The sequence below is a fragment of the Periophthalmus magnuspinnatus genome, chromosome 19, assembly GCF_009829125.3.
Source record: "Periophthalmus magnuspinnatus isolate fPerMag1 chromosome 19, fPerMag1.2.pri, whole genome shotgun sequence".
NCBI lineage: Eukaryota > Metazoa > Chordata > Actinopteri > Gobiiformes > Gobiidae > Periophthalmus > Periophthalmus magnuspinnatus.
The window spans coordinates 27,774,878-27,788,447 of NC_047144.1; the positions used below are offsets into that span (position 1 = coordinate 27,774,878).

A 13,570-nucleotide genomic window follows, 5' to 3' on the forward strand; every position below is an offset into this window, starting at 1 on the left:
GATAAAAATAATATGCTGAGGCCCTGTGATGGAGCTATATCTACAGTAACACCATGTAGACCAGTGGTTCTTAACCTTGTTGGAGGTACTGAACCCCACCAGTTTCATATGCACATTCACCGAACCCTTGTTTATTGAAAAAAAAAATATATATATATAATTTTTTTTTTTTTTCAAATTCAAGACATATGTATGTTTTACTGGTGCACAAAATGAACCGTGCATTAACATCACTGTGTTCAAAGAATAAAACCAATACAATGCATGAACTCACAACAAATTACATACATACCTTTTCACAAAGACATGACCTTTTTAATACTACCGCACTGAAATGATTTTAATTTTTAATCTTATGTATTCCAATAATGAACTTGTATTCATGCATTTTAACACACACCCATCACCTAATTTCGGTAATGTGCTTCCGTGTTCCTTAAAGACGTACAATCAGAGCGCAGTTGTCGCCGGGATCCTCCCAGTCAATGCTGGGGCATCACTCTGGCCGTGTCTCATGCCGTGTCTCAATTCAAGTGCCCTTAAATGCCCTTAAATGCGCCATTGTGCCATTAAATTAAGTCGGGCGGGTACTTCGATAGGCATATTGAAGGGTGCATTTGTTGAATTGGGACACGGCCAGCGTCTGGAGACACTCGCAGTCCGCAAATCATATTGGGTACATGTCTTGATCTCCGCCGAACCCCTGAGACTGACTCACTGAACCCCTAGGGTTCGATCGAACCCAGGTTATGAACCACTGATGTAGACTGATTAACAGAAGGACAGTAAAACTGTCCAATCAGGGAAATTTAGTTCAGATTCCCTTTTAAAAGGTAAGATCCAGTCCTATTCTGATCAGAACTGATGAGCAGTGAAACGTCTTCACTCCTACAGCAATTTGAAAAGGTAAGCAGAAAGCGCCATGGAGGATTGATGACTCGGTCAGGGTATAGAAAAGGGAGTGCCGGAGGGCCGAGCGGAAATGGTGCAAGTCAAAGCTCCAGGTTCATTATGAGATTTACAGAGAAAAGATGCACATGTACAACCACAGTTTATGTAGAACAAGGGAGAGGTATTTTTCTGACATTATTGGAAGTTGTAGTAACAACTCTTGTGTCCTGTTTGCAACAGTAAACAGATTAAGAAACCCCCAGCTCCACTGCCGTTAGAACTAATTTCCGCATCTAAGTGTAATGAGTTTGCAGTATTCTTTAATAACAAGGTTCAGGGCACTAAAAATACCATCAATTCCATGACGCAAATAACAACCTGGCACCCACCTAGACACTTAGAGCTGACTCACTTTGCACCTGTAACTGACAAAACTGTCCAAGAGATTGTCACCAGTCTGAGTTCATCTACATCCTGTCTCGATGTGTTACCCACTAAATTTCTAAAGTCTGTGCTCAACAGTTTGCCGTCACCACTCACTTGCATAGTTAATATGTCACTTCAATCTGGAACATTCCCAAGAGCTTTGAAAACCGGTTATCAAGCCTCTCCTAAAGAAGAGCAGTCTTGATGCCACGATGCTGAACAATTATCAACCAATCTCTAATCTGCCGTTTTTAGGCAAAGTCCTTGAAAAAGTTGTTTACTAACAGCTTATTAACTTCCTCCAAATGAACAACTCCTTTGATATTTTCCAGTCAGGTTTTTTTTTTTTTTGGGGGGGGGGGGGACAGGGGACCCCTGTTGCTCAATCTCTACATGCTGCCATTAGGCCAGTTAATACACAGCAATACTGTGTCCTACCACAACTATGCAGCTGACACACAGATCTATGCCTCACTGGCAGCAGGTGAATATGGACCAGTCGGATTCACTCTGCCACTGCATCCAACAGATTAGTGTGTGGATGCAAAACAATTCTCTCCAGCTAAACTCAGACAAGACTGAAGGCATAATCTTTGACCCACAGAAACATAGAGAAAGTGTCAGCAGTCACCTCCAGTCTCTCTCTCTAAAACCTTAAAAATCAGGCTAGAAATCTAGGGGTAATAATGGACTCAGACTTGAACTTTAACAGCCACATCAAATCAGTAACATTTGCAGCTTTTTATCACCTAAAAACATTGCAAAAATCTAAGGTAAACTGTCAAAGCCAGACTTAGAGAGACTTATCCATGCGTTTGTCTCCAGTAGGTTAGACTACTCTAACGGCCTGCTCACTGGCCTCTCCAAACGAGCCTTAACACAGCTGCAGTACATCCAAAACGCTGCTGCTCGGGTCCTGACTAGAACCAGGAAGTACGAGCACATACGTCCTGTGCTCAGGTCTCTGCACTGGCTTCCTGTAGCTCAAAGAATTGACATTAAAGCAGCTCTGCTTGTGTATAAGTCTCTCCATGACCTAGCACCAAAGTACATCTCTGACATGTTGAACCATTTAAACCATCTCGCACTCTGAGGACTTCAGGGACCGGCCTCCTACTGGTGCCCAGAGTCAGGACTAAACATGGGGAATCAGCGTTTCAGTTTTATGCAGCTAAAACCTGAAACAGTATTCCTGAAGATGTGACACAGGCCTCTACTTTGACAATGTTTAAATCCAGGCTCAAAACTGTTCTGTTTAGCTGTGCATATGACTGAAAGGTTTTTATTTTGCACTCTTCTGTTTTGATGTTCATTTTATGATGATTATTTGTGATTATTTATGCTTTTATTTGTGTGATTTTAATGTCCTTATAATGTAAAGCACTTTGAATTACTTTGTGCATGAATTGTGCTATACAAATAAACTTGCCTTGCTTTGCCTTAGGACACATTAAAATTATGCACAATAGAACTGGTAATCTCTACGGTCTCCCAACTAAATACTAATCAGGCCCGTCCCTGTTTAGATAAGGCACTGACAAAGATCAGGCATTGACAGAGTGGTATACTTTATAAACTCTCAAGTCTGGATAAGTTACTTGAACTAACAAACTAAGAATGGAAGATTTACTTCCAAAATCAGAAGGGCATTAGAAGTGGGCATGGAGCTCCATTGTCCTGGATTTGAGGCTTCAAAATGTCTGTTTTCACCTACCCCTTATATGTGCCTAGTTCTCTGTACTCAGTTGCAATTACTTTAAAAAACACTCCAGGTCATATGTGTTGGGTTAATAAATGTCACAATAAAAACAAGTGCATGGAAATCTGCTAAACCTGCTACTGTGAAATGTGACAATTCTGCAGTTTTGAACAGACATTTCTATTAAGATTTTAGATGAATACTGTGGTTTACGATGAACAAAAGTGCATTGTGTCTTTCTTTTTCTTTTATTTATTTATGTTTTGATGGATTCAGTAATTTAACAATATTTAATTTATCCTTTCATAGAAACAACTACTGCTGCTGCTGCTGGCAGAATAACAACTAAATCTGTCCAGACACTTCCACCTGCTGGCCTCTCCTCACACAGCACCGTGGACCCTAACATCCTGCTCTACTCTCTGTGGGCTCTGTCTTTAGTACTAGTGCTAACCAGTCTAGGTCTAGCACTGAGGGTCATTTTGAGGGAAGCCAAGACCAGATCAACCAAGACTGGATTTAAAGGTGCTCAAGATGTTTTGAACAAGGATCTGGGGATACCACTAGAAGGTTGGCACTCAAAAATATCTTCTATGTCTTTGATTGTAATATAATAAGTATGTAAGTAACAGTATGCAAATATTTATGGCATTTTATAAGTTCCTTAAAGTTAATTTTAAACAGTTTGCAGTGGTCCAGATATTTCTCATTTGCCTTATGTGTTCCAAACATCCTAATTATCTACATTGATGAGTTTATAAGCACTTTTCACAAATTTGAGGCCAGGGCAGTTTTACAGTCACAGTAAAGCTAACAATTAGTATGCTAACCTGCACTTTCTGATTATTGAACAATTAAACACTTTAAAGTTAAAAAATGGAAAGAATGAAGATTTAAATGTTTGGGTTTTTAACATTAAACTTGCTGTTATTTTGATAATCTATATAGTTACATCCTTATGATACTTCATTATTTGCATTGTGTAGTTTTAACTTTGTGTAGTTTTAACTAGGTGTATGAAGTTATCCATTATTATTACATTTGACTTAGTTTTTACTTGTTTAAATCAAATATTATATAACTAATAATTATATTAATAAAAAGATGTCTGTGTAATCCCTCAGTGAAAATCAACCAAAAACATTCAGAAGTTATTTATTTGGTTGCAGAAATACATTTTCCCAAAGTTTTTAATTTTCACACATCTTTTAAAACGTCTACATTGCCCTCTCCTGTTCTTTTTTAGAAATGCAGCCCAGATGTGGCCCCTCAGACAGCTCCATCCCCACTGAGAACTGCGTGTGTGTGCACTGTTTTCCTGATCTGAAAAGCCTGGGCCAGGACTGTCCAATCAGAGCAGCTCGTTCAAACAAACAGGCGGAGCTACAGAGGGCTCAGCATGCAGAAGCTGGATGGGCTAACATGGACATCTACACTTCTGGGTCAAATGCACTGCATGTGGGAGCTGTGGTATGTCCCGATTCATTCAGTGCATCATAATGGATGTCAGTGAACTCATATTAAAGGTGTAAAAAGCAACTACTTGACAAAAAGGTTACTTATTATTAATGGACAATTTGTGGAAGAAGCCTGATCCCCAAGGACCTACCTCATCAAAGAGAACAAATATTAGATATAAATATTTCAGTTTGTACAAATCTACACAACACAAAAAACTAAAGCAGAGCTGAAGGAGACACACCACTTGACATGTTGAAGTTTGTTTTATTTGAGTGTTTTTGCACACTATCCAGTTCTTGCAGCAGTTACATGTGAGGAATGATGACCAGACCAAACAATTGAACTTTGAGGTTTCACCATAGTCTCTGACATACAAATGTACATATTACATACATACATGTGAACAGTCCATCAAACTGTGATACCAGCTCAGACGGCATGCTTAATGCAAGTACTGATTCAGTACACCACATAGGACATACGCACGTGCATACTCACGTGCATACACACACACACACACACACACAGTAGATAGAGCGACATGCGGCACACTGACACTGCAGGACCAGCTCACACTCCACTGACAACAGCCTGTAGTTTACCTGAAAGAGTTAGCCAACATGTAAAACATGGACACCACAACCATGGGATGTGTGAAACCGCAAAGAAGAACAGCAAAACGCTACAGCAAAACGCTACAGCGGCAGCTTTTGGCACATAAGCTGCACTTTTTTGCTGTGGTATAGAAAAATAATGAGCGCACTATGCAACATAAACAAACAACACTGAGTGTAAGAGAATGGACGAACAAGTAAGTACAGTATGTAGAAAAATAGATTTCCTCCATTACTCCTTCAGAACTGTAAAGTATGACAGACACAAAGAAAAGTATCTACAGTCGTGACTCACAGATCAGTAACAAAACGCTGGCATGTTGTCCATGAAGAAGAATCAGAACGCGTTGCATTGAGATAATAATACACAATGACATTTTGACTTGACATATTTGGTCATGGTGTGTTGCGCAAACGTAAATGTAGAGTAGGAGTGTGCTTAGTGACAAGGTGCAGAGCAACAGATGAAAGCAGCTCTCACACAGTCACATCTCAGTCCTCCAGGAGAAGTCCAGATTCACAGTTTAATGTTGCAGACGTCTCTGCACTATAGAGTCACACAGTCTGGGCCTGTGCATGACACTTGACTATACACTCCAGTCGTACACTAAGGGTTTTTCCTTATGTCCCATGCACGTGGCGCTTTGTCAGAACTGTTACTCGTACTCCAGGAACTGTTTGTGGTAGAACAGCAGATACCTGCACACACAAAGGAACACTAAGTCAGATGTCCATCCACACATACAGTATACATTTGAAGTGGAGCTCACCCCTCACTGTCCAGGACATCCTTTATGCTGGCCTTCGTGATAATGGCATCATCACATTTGAACCACTGGTCCTTGTGCTGTCTGATGAAGGTGGTGTAATGACCACTCTCTAGTGTGCCCTGGTGGTTTACCACTGCAAACAGGCTGTACCTGATGGACAAATAAAAACAATATATTTTAGTTAAACTTAACCAGATTACTATACTCTTTATATTAAAGGTTTCTCTCCATTTTATAGGAAGATATAGATGCTAAATTATATCAAGCAAAGCATATCTCTAAAAGAACAGGGGTCCATTCTAATAACAAATAATAGTGTCCTTCCTCATATTTTGTACATATTTCTTTACTCTTATAGTCACAATCTTTCAACTTTAATTTTACAAATTAAAAACTATTTGTAATTTTGCAGTAAAATAATTTGAAATATCTTTAAAATGCTTTTATTTATGCTTGCCCTCTTGGCCCATCATTGGTATCAGTTTGAGAAGGAAAATGTTTTTTTGTTTTTTTTGTCTGATATGTCTTTGGTGAAAGACAAGGTATTAGTGTATTAATTGCTAACATATAACATATTTAGGCATCATGTTATCTTTTATTGTTCCGAAAATGCTATATTTGCCAAAAACATCGCATTAAAGCAATATTATTTAAAACTGACTTTTTGGAGCTTTAACGATGTTATAGTTGTTTCCCCTCACCATTTACATTCTCAAAGTTTTGTTTTGAGTGCTTTATGCATATGTGATGAATCTTTAATCACTCAAGATTACAGTAAAAATTAAATTTAAAGTTAAATCTGTCAACTGGACAAAATTTTGTTGGAGTGAAGACGTTTCGCTGCTCATCCAAGCCACTTCTTCAGTTCTGGTCTGATTGCTGGTGGTGGTGCTGCTTTATATCCACCAGTAATCTGACCAGAACTGAAGAACTTGGGTGAGCAGCGAAACATCTTCACTCCTACAACATTTTGTCCAGTTGACAGATTTAACTTTGGCTTTTACTATGGATCAGACCTGGACAACTGGGGAATTACACAGACTTCTATTTTCTATATTTATTTTCTAATATATGTAGAAAATGAATCTACTGTACATTGCATCGGGTTTGTGAAGTTGTAGTGTATAGGTTTATATCCTGTATATTTATGTAAAATTGTCATGTGGGTGCCTTAGTGGGATTGTGGGATTGTGGACTGAATCTTTGTCAGAATCACACTGATAACCATAAGGAGGATTCAAATAATGCCTGAGAGAGATCGCAAGATTACTTTAATAAGCATGGATGAAATACAAAACCTCTTCAGGCATATTTTTGTTTTAATGATCTAACATGATAAAAAGCTCTAAAAAGGTTATTATGCATAATACCCCCTCTATAAGCATACCTAGGTGTTTCGCACAATATTGGATGTAATTTAAATCTGTCATTACAATTTGCTGTATTGGAATGATATAGTTGATATACAGTACAAACTTGTTGTCATTGTTGAATGGGTCCACAGTCTGCTGATACTGCCCGTTCATCCTGCTCTCTTTACTGTGACACAAATACAAGACATTTATTTCAAACTAAAAACAAAGAAAACGTGAGTAGTGTACTGGAACACGCTCACCTGGAGGCCATGAAGGGAGTCATGTCCAGCTCTAAAGGAAAAGACACATACGTCGTGATCTTCCGCCGAAGTTTGGCTGAATGCTCAAATCTCTGCACACACAAACAGATAAGGACATTGTAGATTATTGTACAACTTTTCAGTCTACAAAAATACTTGGTATAAACCAAGACTAAACCATATGGAACAATACCAAACCAGGACTGAACTAGGGCTAAACAAGGATATAACTGAATTAGGATGACACCAGGACTAAACTAGATCTGAAGTAGTCCTGGTTTAGACTATAGACTGGGTAATACCCAGCAATAACCTTAATTTAGAAATATTTAGAACTGCTTTAGGCCTGTATTAGTGATTCAGTCTTGGCTAAACCAGGACTAAACAAGGATTAAACCAGAACTAGCCCAGATCTAAGCCCCGACTAAACCAGGACTAAACCAGGGCTAAGTGCATTGTAAAATAAGGCTAATACAAAATATTACACTTAATTGTGGTGAAACTATAATTAAATCAATCCAGGACTAATCGAGAACTGGTCCAGGACTGGATCAGGACTAAAATAAGAGTAAACAAAGATATTAGCAGGTTTAAAGTCATATCATATCTCTACTCTAGTTTGAGCCCAAGTGTTACAGACTGACAGTGTGAAAGGTTATGTACTTTGAGATGAAAGCAAGCCACGATGGGCAGCTTCTTCATGGTCAGCTGCTTGGTGGACTCCTGGTAACTATGGCAGCCACTGCACTTGATCTTTGCGCTGCTGCCAAGATGCTCTGGTCGGGTAAACCTGAATACAACCAAAATTCTTGGTCACTGGATACAATCAGACTATCTGGACTTTAAGCAAGTGTATTCTTATCTTATTTGAATGAATGATATATTTAGATAACATGATTTCAGAGAACAAAATATCTTGATTTCATTGGGTCTGGAGGACTAAAGGTGAGAGTGAGAGGATAGAAGGGGTAGGGTTTGGATGACTAAAAGGGCAAATGAGCAGGGAACAGGGGTGGAGTGTGGAAGACCAAAGGGGAGGGTGAGGGGAGAGTGAGAGTGAGAGGGGAGGAAGGGCCGTGTGTGGAGGACTAAAGGGGAGGGTGAGAGTGAGAAGGGAGGAAGGGCCGTGTGTGGAGGACTAAAGGGGAGGGTGAGGGGAGAGTGAGAGTGAGAGGGGAGGAAGGGCTGTGTGTGGAGGACTAAAGGGGAGGGTGAGGGGAGAGTGAGAGTGAGAGGGGAGGAAGGGCTGTCTGTGGAGGACTAAAGGGGAGGGTGAGAGTGAGAGGGGAGGAAGGGCTGTGTGTGGAGGACTAAAGGGGAGGGTGAGGGGAGAGTGAGAGGGGAGGAAGGGCCATCTGTGGAGGACTAAAGGGGAGGATGAGGGGAGAGTGAGAGGGGAGGAAGGGCCATTTGTGGAGGACTAAAGGGGAGGGTGAGGGGAGAGTGAGAGGGGAGGAAGGGCCATCTCTGGAGGACTAAAGGGGAGGGTGAGGGGAGAGTGAGAGGGGAGGAAGGGTCAGTAATGGTGCATATATCAGGAGGTAGTTTGTTCCAGAGTTTGGGCCCAGCCACAGAGAAGGCCCGATCATCCCAGTGTTTGGATTTAGTTTTTGGAACTTCCAAAAGGAGTTGATTAGATGACCTCAAGGCCCGGTTTGGATTTCGGACCACCAACAGTTCAGCCAGGTAGGGCGGGGCGAGGCCATTAAGAACTTTAAAAACAAAAAGTAAAATTTTTAAATCAACTCTAAAAGAAACAGGAAGCCAATGGAGCGAATAAAGGACTGGGGTGATGTGTTGGCGTCTGGATGTGTTGGTTAAAAATCGTGCTGCAGCATTCTGCACAACTTGGAGGCGACCCAAGGACGACTGAGAGACACCAACATAAAGTGAGTTACAATAATCTATTATAGAGCTAATAAAAGCATGAATAGTTTTTTCAAGATCATTGTGATTTAAAAATGGCTTAACTTTTGTTAAAAGCTTGCTCTGACCACGCTGTCAATTTGTTTATCAAATTTAAAAGTGTTGTCAAGAATGATCCCGAGATTTTTAGCAGTTGGTCTGAGCCTTGAGGTCAGTGAGCCAAGATTTAAGGGGGCAGAATCACCAAACAAAATATATTCAGTTTTTTCTTCATTTAAGTGAAGAAAATTTTGTCCTAACCACAACTTGATATCTGCTATACAATTGAACAACGATTCAAGTGCGTCATGTTTCCTTGACATTACAGGTAAAATATTTGAACATCATCTGCATAGCAGTGGAACGCAAGATTGTACTTGGCTATAATTGACCCTAGGGGCAGCATATAAAGTGAAAACAGGACAGGCCCAAGAATGGAACCCTGGGGTACTCCACAAAACAGGGAAGCAGTAGAGGATGATAATTCACCTATCTGTACTGAAAAGGTCCTTTTGGTCAGGTATGAGGTGAACCACTCAAGTGCTGCACCGCAAATGCCAACATGGTGGTTTAGCCGGGACAGAAGGACTGAAGGGTCCACTGTATCAAAAGCAGCTGTTAGATCTAGCAGCACTAATACAACAGGACATTTGGCATCAACAGAAAGGGCAATGTCATTGTGAACTTTCAGCGGTGCAGACTCCGTGCTGTGGCGTGATCTGAACCCAGACAGGAATTTCTCTAGATTAGAGTTTTCTTCTAAAAATGACTGCAATTGTATAAAAACAATATTTTCAAGAATTTTTGAAATAAAAGACAAGTTAGAAACAGGTCTAAAATTGGATAAAACTGAAGGATCCAAATTAGGTTTTTTAAGAAGAGGCCTAACTATGGCATGTTTAAAAGCACTTGGGACACACCCTAAACTAAGACAAATGTTGACTAAAACCAAGAGGGAAGGCCCAACAGTGCTGAACACCTTCTTTAGCAATTTGGTTGGTACAAGGTCCAGCGGACAGTTTGTTGTGCTCATATGTTTGACTACATCAGTGAGAAATGAGAGTGAGACTGGTTCGAAATGGTCAAACACAGCAGAATGAGCGGCAACAATAGGTAGGTCTAAGCTAATGCTGCAGCTAGTTAGCTGTCGAACAGACACCACTTTGTTAACAAAAAAGCAAAGGAAATCTTCACAAGTGGAAACTGAGGCGTCAGTCAAAGGAAAGGTGCCTGGATTCACGACAGAATCAATTGTACTGAACAGCACTCGGGGAGAATAACCATTGCTAGATATAATATCAGACAAATATTGGAACTTAGCCTCTTTCACAGCTCTCTGATAATGAGCAAGATTGTCCCTCAGTATGTCCAGAGAAACATGTAGATTGTCCTTTTTCCACCGTCGTTCTGCCCGTCTGCAACGCTGCCTAAGAGCACGAGTAGTGCCATTTAACCAGGGATCGATCCTTGGCTTGATGGACCTGTGCTTAAAAGGAGCAATAGTGTCCAGAATCCCAAAACATGTTTTATAAAAAGATGAAAGGAGGGTGTCTGGGCATTCAGGTACAGCACATTCCTGGGTAAAAAACTGTGAGTCTATAAAAGCAGCAGTAAACTCCTCAGCTGTAGAGGACGTGATGATACGACAGCAGGAGGCTGGAACAGGAGGCTTGCTGACTGGAGGTGGAGCCAGAAAATTAATAATAATAATAATACATTTTATTTGTTAGGCGCCTTTGAAAATAATGGGCAGATGATCTGAGAGGACAGTCTCAGATATTTCAACAAGTGAAACAGAAAGCCCATGGGAAAGAATCAGGTCCAGTGTGTGACCAGCATTGTGAGTAGGTCCATCCATAGACTGAATTAAATCAAAAGATGTCAGAAGGTGTCTGAAATCATTTGCGAATTGATCACATGGACAACATACATGGATGTTGAAATCCCCACAGACAAGTATATGTTCATATTTAGGGACCACGTCAGCAAAAAATTCTGAAAAGTCCTGAAAAAGTCTATTATATTTAGGTGGACGGTAGATTACTGCACATAGAACAGGACGAGCAAGCTCTATTGTAAACAACTACATTTCAAAAGAAGAGTAATTGTTAAAATGTAAAAGCTTGCATTTAAAATTGTCCTTAAAGACTGCTGCGACCCCCCCCTTCAGGTGAGCTGAAGAAAAAGCACCGAGGGGGGAGGAGCTCCGTGAACACACTGTTGTCACCTGGTTTAGTCCAGGTTTCCGTCAACAACAGAAAATCCAGGAAATGAGTTGAAAAGAAATCATTCAGGATAAAAGTTTTATTCATGAGCGATCTGGTATTAATCAGGGCAGCACGAATTGTAATATGGTCAGTTTGCTGAGGCCGACAAGGGACCAGGCGAAGATTTTCCCTCACAGAGCCCCGTTTGCAGTTTCTGACACGTCGCTGGCTCAGCTGTGGATAGCCGGTGTCCGGGACAGCTGACTGGAGCCAGCGTAACTCCGAGTAATGCCGCACACCATAGCCGTAGAACTCCCAAGAAAGCTCCGCGGAGGAACAAGGATGACAATCCGAGAACCGGGACAAGTAGGCTCTCAATCTGACAAGAACCCTGCTTCTTTTTCTGCGTCTTCTGTGGCGACTTTTGTGAGACAACGGGGCAGGTAGACGCCACAGGTAGTGGGGTATGGACGCCAGGAGTGGTGGTAGCGTCTTTGACTGCCATGGATTGAAGGCTTTACCAGGGAGTCCCGGATTTTTAGGAGAGTCTGGTAGGTTAGTAAAGGTGACGCATTTTTCATAAAGAATGATAACAGCAATAACAGTAGCAAAATACGGAGCAGAGGTAGATGACAAGCCGTACACAGTGGCGCCATCTTGCAACCAGGTTGGAGGGTGAGGGGAGGGTGAGGGGAGAGTGAGAGTGAGAGTGAGAGGGGAGGAAGGGCCGTGTGTGGAGGACTAAAGGGGACAATGAAGGGGGAGGAGGGATGGGGTCTGGAGAACTAAAGGGGAGAGCAAATGAGGATACATCAACAGAAATAAAACTTGACTGAGAGAAAATGCCTACTGTGTCTAAATATACGTCTTTTGGGCTGTGTTGTACCTGCGCAGACAGTCTGTGAGAGTGGTGGCTCCGCTGGTGTGGCTCTCTCCATTCAGAGCGGCTCCATCGCCCCCAGGACTCAGGGGCCAGAAGGGCGTGGAAGAGCCAGGCAGGTCCAGGCTGATGTCCCAGAACGGGTCTATGGTGGTGGACACCCCACTGCAGCACGCACACATACATGTTGGATTTCAATGCTTTTTGGGGAGATTATGTTGACTTCATTTCATTTAACCATTGCTGGGTTTCAGATCACAATACAGCATTCTATAGGCCAATAATATTTAATACAGATGGGGGGCTAACAAAATGAATATAATTAAAATGCTGATCGCTAATAGAAATTAGCTCATGCTCCCCATCTAAGAGTATGACATCACACACTAGAATTTGAAAACACTCAATAGTAGCAACATGCCTAACCTTAACCTAAATCATAAACACAACCTAGACAGATATGAAATTTTAAAAGAATCATATTGTGCATTTATTTTATTGTTATTGGTCTTTAACCATGCTCTTGTAATTTCACGTTTTAGAACTTGTATAACTTTCCATCAGCCTGCGTTGCCTCATTTGGATAGTGCTAGCACACCATCTTCTGGCACCAGAGGGACCATGAAACTAAAGGTAGGTACTAAGCAACATGGCCTGGTATGCTAATATAAGCATACAGTTGTAATGAACGCAATGCGACTGCAGAAATGCTCAGGAGTTTGATGATGATTTAGGTACTTAAAAATTGTTTAGTAGACCTTCAGGATTTGAATCTTTATGTCACCACAATCTGGGAAAATCAAAAAGAGAACCTTATAAACAGGATTAATGTAACAAGAGGGTGGAACTTTAACATTTGTTTATCGTTTGTTTAATGTATTTGGTAGTAACCCAGCTGGAGGGTTGTCCCTATGGTTAACTTTTTATATCACTTTGGCAAATGTCTACGGATGTTGCTGCCTGTTGCAGTTAACGTGAATAAAGATATAGGTGCTTCTAGCAGAGTCGCTCAAGCAGAGAATAAAAGATTGAGCTATACACTTGTAGCAGTGATAAAAGACTGATGTATAAAAGTTCTAGCAGTAATAATAAAGGCCTTGTT

At 41.0% G+C, this 13,570-nt stretch overlaps 1 protein-coding gene across 1 annotated transcript in view; it reads right to left on the reverse strand.

The window, feature by feature from the left end:
• Window positions 1-4,723: 4,723 nt before the first annotated feature.
• Window positions 4,724-13,570, reverse strand: part of usp22 (ubiquitin specific peptidase 22) — a 41,272-nt gene continuing 32,425 nt past the window's right edge. Inside the window, exons 8-13 of the mRNA XM_033984879.2 lie at window positions 12,475-12,633; window positions 8,140-8,266; window positions 7,477-7,568; window positions 7,338-7,400; window positions 5,862-6,011; window positions 4,724-5,790 (exon numbers count right to left, since the gene is read on the reverse strand). Of these exons, the coding sequence (XP_033840770.1) occupies window positions 5,748-5,790; window positions 5,862-6,011; window positions 7,338-7,400; window positions 7,477-7,568; window positions 8,140-8,266; window positions 12,475-12,633 (634 nt within the window). The 3' untranslated portion in view covers window positions 4,724-5,747. The remainder of the gene's footprint in view (window positions 5,791-5,861; window positions 6,012-7,337; window positions 7,401-7,476; window positions 7,569-8,139; window positions 8,267-12,474; window positions 12,634-13,570) is intronic.